At 43.4% G+C, this 8978-nt stretch overlaps 1 protein-coding gene across 1 annotated transcript; it reads right to left on the reverse strand.

Annotated features, from left to right (window-relative positions):
* Nucleotides 1-1529: 1529 nt before the first annotated feature.
* Nucleotides 1530-4197, reverse strand: RPS26 (ribosomal protein S26). The gene is made up of 4 exons (XM_043890427.1): nt 3885-4197; nt 3445-3622; nt 2516-2646; nt 1530-1637 (listed from the first exon to the last, which is right to left on the reverse strand). Exons 1-4 carry the CDS (start codon nt 3885-3887, stop codon nt 1602-1604), a joined length of 348 nt encoding a protein of 115 aa, XP_043746362.1. The 5' UTR covers nt 3888-4197; the 3' UTR covers nt 1530-1601.
* Nucleotides 4198-8978: the final 4781 nt, after the last annotated feature.

Consider the following 8978-nt stretch of genomic DNA (forward strand, 5'->3'; position numbering starts at 1 on the left):
GTAGATTGGGAGGTGGGGTGGGGCTATTTTAGAGCCTGAAGCATGTGGAGTCCTCTGAGTTTTTTTTCTGGCAGTCAAAATCAGAGATTATCTTCTAGTAGACAGCTACACCCATTCTTAGCCTTCAGGCTCTTGAATCCTTGGAGATAGGATTATACTTTGCACATTAATCCATTTTTAAACCCATGGGAGAGCCAAGGATAGGCTGTGCCTACCTATAAACATCTCAAGAGATATCTCACAGCAGTTATATGGTCCAGATTTACTACTTGAATCTGGTTTTACTGAGCAAACTGGGATTTGGGACCACCAGGTTTACCATTTGTTTCACCATGAACAGGACGTTCTTCTATCCAATGTTTTATCCTTGGTGTGAAGGGGTCATAAGCAGAGGAATGAGGGAGCAGATATTTGGGGGTGCGGGGTCTCCCAAAGGATGGAAACCCACACCCACAGTGTTCTAACAAATCCAGGACTTGCCACACCTGTCTCAGCACACGCATGAGTATGTGGATCATAAGCAAGACAGGACCAACAATTTCCAACTGGGTTTCTTTAAAGGTTCTCCCATTAATAAGACCACCATTATGCTCCGAAACACTCCACTCCTTTGCTATCATATCCTTTGAACATAGACATTTGCAAAAATGTGTTTCCCAGAACAATATGTACTTTAATCCAAACTTCCAAGCTACTAGTTTAGCTTAAGGAAAAAAAATCATATAACCTAACCAGCAAAGTCCTTAGCAAACTATTTACATATTAATTTTTCAAATATATGTGTACATTTGACCCTTGAATAAAGCATTGGTTAGGGGCACCATCTCTTCAAAAATCCTTATATAATTAATTTTAGAGTTAGCCTTTTGTATCATCTGTACTTTCACACTTGAGGGTTCAACTAAGTGTGGATCGTGTAGTATGTATTTACTGAAAACAACCCCCGCCCCCTGCAGTTAAACCCACGTTGTTAAAGGGTCAGCTGTGTATTCCCAGCTGGGAACCTCCAATTTCTGAATTCTGCAACAAATGAGCCGTTGTCACACAGACTACAGCCCTTTCCCAGACTTTCTGCAAACTCCCCTCTTATGGGACGTCCACAAATTTCTATGAACGCCTGGCATTCAGGGCATTGTCACCCCATAGAGCAACGTACCACAGAAAGATGAAGGCTGGGTGATTAGCTTAGCAGCAGATCAAAGTAGGCAGGTAAACTGGACGAGGTTAAGGACCTGAATACACATCCCCTTGTGCTATTCAAGTTGTGGACTTTCATTAAAGTCTTCGTGTTGCCACAAGAGGAATGCACACCTTAGTCTGAGTGACTTCAGATGCACTCCTCACTCTGCCAGTTTCCTCCCCATTCTAAAGACACCAACTTAAGCCATTTGCCAGGCTGAATTAATCAAACACAGATGCCCTAATTCCTCACCCCCACCCCTAAGCTATGCAAACTGGGGAGACCAAAGACAGAAATAAGATGCACACAACCCCCACTCCATCTGGCAACATATATTCAACATGCTACATAAAGTATAATTTCCATTTTATTGTCTTTTCAGAGAAACCAATATTTCTTCAGTCTTTAAGGACTTGGATCCTTACATGGGCTTTGGTGGAGGACGTGGGGCAGCACCCTGAAAGGCAAAGTGAAAGAATTAAAAAACCATCCATGGAAGCATTCCCTCTCAAAGAACCTGACCACTACCCTCCCATCACTAACTGTGCATTATTTGGTCCATAAAGGCATGGACAGATGTGGAAGGTGATTACACTACTCAATCTGAAACAGACTAACTTGAAAGCAAATGTTTCAGGTGTGGGTCTTACCAGACTTAGCTGACCCCACCCACAGGCAGAGCTCTTAATTTGATATTCCTTGTCCTCATTTATTGTTCCTCTATTATCCCTACAAAAAAAGATCTTCACGACCCAGATACTAAATCCCAGATCTGGTTTTGCTCAATAAAACCAGATTCAAGTAGTAAATTCGGACCATGTAACTGCTGTCACTTGAGATGTTTACAGGTAAGCACAGCCTATCCTTGGCTCTCCCATGGGTTTAAAAACGAATTAATGTTCGAAGTACAATCCTATCTCCAAGGATTCAAGAGCCTGAAGGCTAGGAATTGCTGTCTATCTACTAGAAGATAATCTCTGACTTTGGACTGCCAGATAAAACTAACAAAAGGACTTTCTACATGTTTTTGAAATGCAAGGGCTGATGGTGAAGTTGAAACTCCAATATTTTGGCCACCTGATGCAAAGAACTGACTCATTTGAAAGACCCTCATTTTGGGAAAGACTGAAGGCGGGAGAAGGGGACGACAGAGGATGAGATGGCTGGATGGCATCAACGACTCAATGGACATGAGTTTTGAGTAGGCTCTGGGAGTTGGTGATGGACAGGGAGGCCTGGCATGCTGCAGTCCATGGGGTCGCAAAGAGTCAGACACGACTGAGCGACTAAACTGAACTACCCCTCTGGTTTCCATACCTCTTTTAAGGTACTCACCGCAGGTCTAAATCGGGGTGGAGGTGTTCGGTCCTTCCGGGCTTCCCGAGAGCGATTCCTGACTACCTTGCTGTGAATGGCACAACTCACGCAGTAATGTAGTTTCACATACAGCTTGGGAAGCACATAGGCTAAGAAACAAAATAATTAGAGCTGTGATATTAGATACAGTACCCACCTTGCCCTGTTCTTCCTTGTTCCTTCTAACCCTCAAAAATAAACTCACTTAGAAGTCAGGCATACCTACAAGATTTCACTCCCAAAGCCAACTGTTCAGTTTATACCTAAACATACATACACAGTTCACAAATCAATGCTCCCCTACCAACTCATCCTGTCACCACAGGGACTAAATCCACACCACAGATGCAATACGATGGAATGCAGTTCCTTCAGTAATTGCGCCAGCCCTAATGCCTACTTCTGACCCCATTCCCAATTACCTAAGAAATCTTAAAAATCTTAAAAAAAGGAAATGATAAGAGAATACCATATTGCTCTAAAACTTACCCTTGTCAACCCAACTAGACTCCTTCCACTCTTAAAAAACTCTTTTCCACAAGTTTGCCAACTCAAACGTTTGACAACAATTCAAAACGGTTTTTATATTTACCACGTTTACAGCCAGCGCTCCCCAAGTTTTGATACAGGATAAGCACTGAATGCTTCTGGAACCTCATCCCCTACAGAGGCCGTCACAAAATAAGACTGAAAGACTGTACAAGACCAAAAAAAAAAAAACCTTGTCCAGACAGAGCTCAAAACGGCACACAACGCAGCAAAAACACCATTCTCCTCTACTGACAACAATTAACAGTGCAAGAAAAGTGCCGGCGATGCTCCAAAGAACAGAGCCCACGGATGGGGGGTGGCGGCGGGAGGTGGTTTTAGATATCAGGATACTCGCACATTTCGCGCCGCGGACTCACCGTCGAAAACACTCGCTTCAGAAATGTCCCTGACGGCTGCGGCCTCTACGATGTTTCGAATGACGAACTTCTTAATGGCCTTATCCTTGGGCACACATCGGGCACAGTTGGTGCAGCGAATAGGCTGCACGTGGCCGCGGCCCTTTTTGGCACGACCGTTGTTCCTTCTTTTCTTGGTCTGCGTCAGAATGAAGATCCCATTAAGAAGGAGCAACTTACCCGGCCTTAGCCCCCTTCCGGCCACATTCCTTGCCGGCCACCCCAAGAAAGCGCCACTCAGATCTCCAGTCCCTCCGGAAATCCCTCCAAGCCGGGAAGAAACATACCCTCTTTCCATTCTTCCACCGCGGTCCAGGCTTTCAACCCTCCCCGCAATCTCAGAACCGGCTCCTCTCAGTCTCCACCCGGCCCCGTACTATTCCCCACGCTTTAGCACTCACCATCTTGGAAGCGCGGAGGCGAGAGAGGATCCGGTGACGGAGCCGGCTCTCTTATATAGAGTGAGATCCCTCCGCTCACGCCCCGTAGATGTCTCCAGGCCGCACGCCAAAACAGGAATCCACTTTACTCAAATTTTCTTTATTATTCAGTGTTCCCGCTTAAATCTATGGTAGGAAGGTGCTCTTCGAGTTTATTTTCCGTTGCGCAAGGTGACTATGGGACTATTTAATCAACTGGCGGAAGAAAATTAGAGTTATAAGTTTCCCAGAAACCCTTGCGACGACCTGCTCCGGAAGTAATTCTGGCCACTATAACCATCCGTTTTTGTGATGCTAGGCGCGGAAGTTGCCTCAGGCAGAACGCAAGTTACAATACCTATTAAGAGGCCGGAGGGGAAGAGATGCATGGTGGGAGTTGTAGTGTGAGGTTGGCAGGCCATGGGCCCCAAGCACTTAGACCGAAGTCTGCACCACGCCACTGGGAGACGCTGTTTCTCTGACATTCCTTTTGGTGCAAGATTGAGAAACCCAAGGCGGGGCGTGGTGGGAGGGGAATAAAACATTTTAATTCATGGCAGCCTACTCCAATACTCTTGCCTGGAAAATCTCATGGATGAAGGAGCGTGGTAGGCTACAGTCCATGGGGTTGAAGAGAGTCGGACACGACTGAGCGACTTCACTCCAATACACCATCCACTCAAGGGACGTGAGTCTGAACAAACTCTGGGAGATAGTGAAGGGCAGGGAAGCCTGGCGTGGTGCAGTCCATGGGGTCGCAAAGAGTGGGACACAACTGAGCTATTGAACAACCACCTTCCAATGAATATGGAGGAAAAATCCCCCAGTGAGGAGCCCTGGACGAGTGCGTTGGTGCTAGGGCTCTTTCTCATTCACTTTTTAAAAAAACATCTGGATCCTGCTAGCACAATGCTAGGCGCTGTAGTAAGCATTGTGTAAATATTAACTCATTTAAACTTCAACAAGCCTATAACCTATAAAGTAGGTTATATTACTATCCTTAATTTACAGATCGAAGAACCGTGTAGAGAGGTTGAAATTGAGGTTGGCCAAAGTCACATCGTGCTAATAAGAGGTGTTCTGGCTTCACTATACTATGCTGCCTCTTACCTAACAAACAAATGGGTAGGGAAGAGCCTGGACTAGTGACTTAAGACGATTTGACTCAGAATCATAGTAGAAATATATTTTACATTAGTACTCAAGAAAATGAAAGAAAGTGAAGTCGCTCAATCGTGTCCGAGCCTTTGCGACCCCATGGACTGTAGCCCACCAGGCTCCTCCATCCATGGAGTTTTCTAGGCAAGAGTACTGGAGTGGGTTGCCATTTCCTTCTCCAGGGGATCTTCCCAACTCAGTACATATACAAATACACACACACACACACACACACACAAGTGAAACACAAACTTCATGAAACCATGCCCTTACAACATATGGTGCACTGTTATGTTTTATTTTCTTTTAATAAGTGTTGATCATTCCACACCAAGGTGATTGCACCACTCTGATGAGTCTGACCCCCTACCAAAAATACTTTGTTTTTTCCAAGTTCTTGAGCAAGAGTGGCTGTACATGGGTAGCCAACCTCACATTTCAGTTCAGTTCAGTCGCTCAGTCATGTCTGACTCTTTGCGACCCCATGGACTGCAGCACGCCAGGCCTCCCTGTCCATCACCGACTCCCAGAGTTTACTCAAACTCATGTTCATTGAGTCGTTGATGCTATCCAACCATCTCATCCTCTGTCGTCCCCTTCTCCTCCCGCCCTCAACCAGCATCAGGGTGTTTTCCAATGAGTCGGTTCTTTGCATCAGGTGGCCAAAGTATTGGAGTTTCAGCTTCACCATCAGTCCTTGCAATGAATATTCAAGACTGATTTCCTTAAGGGACTCTCAAGAGTCTTCTCCAACACCACAGTTCAAAAGCATCAATTCATCAGTGCTCTCAGCTTTCTTTATAGTCCAACTCTCACATGTATACATGACTACTGGAAAATCCATAGCTTTGACTAGATGGACCTTTGTTGGCAAAGTAATATCTCTGCTTTTTAATAAGCTGTCTAGGTAGGTCATAGCTCTTCTTCCAAGGGGCAGGCATCTTTTAATTTCATGGCTGCAATCACCATCTGCAGTGATTTTGGAGCCCCCCAAAATAAAGTCTATTGCTGTTTCCATTGTTTCCCCATCTATTTGCCATGAAGTGATGGGACCAGACGCCATGATCTTAGTTTTCTGAATGTTGAGCTTTAAGCCAACTTTTTCACTCTCCTCTTTCACTTTCATCAAGAAGCTTTTTAGTTCCTCTTCACTTTCTGCCATAAGGGTGGTGTCATCTGCATATCTGAGGTTACTGATATTTCTCCTGGCAATCTTGATTCCAGCTTGTGTTTCTTCCAGCCCAGAATTTCACATGATGTACTCTGCATATAAGTTAAATAAGCAGGGTGACAATATATAGCCTTGACACACTCCTTTCCCAATTTGGAACCAGTCTTTTCCATGTCCAGTTCTAACTGTTGCTTCCTGACCTGCATACCGATTTCTCAGGAGGCAGGTAAGTTGGTCTGGTATTCTCCTCTCTTTAAGAATTTCCCACAGTATGTGGTGATCCACACAGTCAAAGGCTTTGGCATAGTCAACAAAGTAGAAGTAGATGTTTTTCTGAAACTCTCTTGCTTTTTCAATGATCCAGCAGGTGTTGGCAATTTGATCTCTGGTTCCTCTGCCTTTTCTAAATCCAGCTTGAACATCTGGAAGTTCACAGCTCACGTACTGTTGAAGGCTTGATTGGAGAATTTTGAGCATTACTTTACTAGTGTGTGAGATGAGTGCAATTGTGCAGTAGTTTGGATTGGAATGAAAACTGACCTTTTCCAGTCCTGTGGCCACTGCTGAGTTTTCCAAATTTGCTGGCATATTGAGTGCAGCACTTTCACAGCATCATCTTTTAGGACTGAAATAGCTCAACTGGAATTCCATCACCTCCATTAGCTTTGTTCATAGTGATGCTTTCTAAGGCCCAATTGACTTCTCATTCCAGGATGTCTGGCTCTAGGTGAGTGATCACACCATTGTCATTGTCTGGGTCATGAAGATATTTTTTGTATAGTTCTTCTGTGTATTCTTGCCACCTCTTCTTAATATCTTCTGCTTCTGTTAGGTCCATACAATTTCTGTCCTTTATTGTGCCCATGTTTGCATGAAATGTTCCCTTGGTATCTCTAGTTTTCTTGACGAGATCTCTAGTCTTTCCCATTCTATTGTTTTCCTCTATTTCTTTGCATTGATCACTGAGGAAGGCTTTCTTATGTCTCCTTGCTATTCTTTGGAACTCTGCATTCAAATGGATATATCTTTCCTTTTCTCCTTTGCTTTTCACTTCTCCTCTTCTCACAGCTATTTGTAAGGCCTCCTCAGACAGCCATTTTGCCTTTTTGCATTTCTTTTTCTTGGGGTACAATGTCACAAACCTCTGTCCATAGTTCTTCAGGCACTCTATCTGATCTAATCCCCTGAATCTATTTCTCACTTCCACTGTATAATTGTAATGGATTTGATTTAGGTCATACCTGAATGGTCTAGTGGTTTTCCCTACTTTCTTCAATTTCAGTCTGAGTTTGGCAATAAGGAGTTCATGATCTGAGCCACAGTCAGCTCTTGTTTTTGCTGACTGTATAGAGCTTCTCCATCTTTGGCTGCAAAGAATATAATCAATCTGATTTTGGTATTGACTATCTGTGATGTCCATGTGTAGAATCTTCTTTTGTGTTGTTGGAAGAGGGTGTTTGCTATGACCAGTGCGTTGTCTTGGCAAAACCCTATTAGCCTTTGTCCTACTTCATTTTGTACTCCAAGGCCAAGTTTGCCTGTTACTCCAGGTACTTCCTGACTTCCTATTTTTGCATTCCAGTCCCCTACAATGAAAAGGACATCTTTTTGGGTGTTAGTTCTAGAAGGTCTTGTAGGTCTGACAAAACGTGGTCCACTGGAGAAGGGAATGGCAAACCACTTCAGTATTCTTGCCTTGAAAACCCCATGAACAGTATGAAAAGACAAAAAGATAGGACACTGAAAGATGAACTCCCCAGGTTGGTAGGTGCCCAATATGCTACTGGAGATCAGTGGAGAAATAACTCCAGAAAGAATGAAGAGATGGAGCCAAAGCAAAAACAATAACCAGTTGTGGATGTGACTGTGATGGAAGTAAAGTCCGATGCTGTAAAGAGCAATATTGCATAGGAAACTGGAATGTTATGCCCATGAATCAAGGCAAATTGGAAGAGGTCAAACAGGAGATGGCAAGATTGAACATCAACATTTTAGGAATCAGCGAACTAACATGTACTGGAATGGGTGAATTTAACTCAGATGACCATTATATCTACTAGTGTGGACAAGAATCCCTTAGAAGAAATGGCGTAGCCATCATAGTCAACAGGAGTCCAAAATGCAGTATTTGGATGCAGTCTCAAAAATGATAGAATTATCTCTGTTCATTTCCAAGGCAAACCATTCAATATTACAGTAATCCAATTCTATGCCACAACCAGTAATGCTGAAGAAGCTGAAGTTGAACAGTTCTTTGAAGACCTACAAGACCTAGAACCACACAGTTGTCTCCAAAATTGGATAAACGTTGATGTCAATGTGACCTCTCAGCATTCAGATCCAAGATAGTACAGATGGAGATGGACCCTTCATTTATGAGTCATTCAGGAGTCTAAACACACCAGATTCACTGTCCATCTAACAGCCCATCATGGTTTCTGCTAATTTGTAACCCATGTAATTAGAGTTAAAATTTATTTCCCAACTTTTGTTTTGGTTTCAAAACAAATATGTTTGTGGTCTTTTTCTAGTTTCAATTTGCTAGTTTCAATGGGATATAGAAAATGATAGACTCTAGATGGAAGCGTCTCCAGTTTTCACTTCAACATAGTCTCATGGAAAACAGAAAGCAGACAATATTGTATGGAATGGTAATGAGGTAGATAGGACCGAAAAAACCTTCAGTGATGGGGACAGAAAATAGTTAATATTTAAGAGTAAAATTAATGTTCCTATGTTGGTTTTTC

The sequence above is a fragment of the Cervus elaphus genome, chromosome 3 (genome assembly GCF_910594005.1).
Source record: "Cervus elaphus chromosome 3, mCerEla1.1, whole genome shotgun sequence".
Classification (NCBI taxonomy): Eukaryota; Metazoa; Chordata; class Mammalia; order Artiodactyla; family Cervidae; genus Cervus; species Cervus elaphus.

Bases quoted from the DNA above. Each gene is read 5' to 3' on its own strand.
- RPS26 (XM_043890427.1), bottom strand. The intron at 2,647-3,444 runs GTGAGTCCGCGG...TTTGTTTCTTAG, and splicing joins TGAAGCGAGTGTTTTCGACG to CCTATGTGCTTCCCAAGCTG. The intron at 1,638-2,515 runs GTGAGTACCTTA...TTTGCCTTTCAG, and splicing joins CACCCCGATTTAGACCTGCG to GGTGCTGCCCCACGTCCTCC.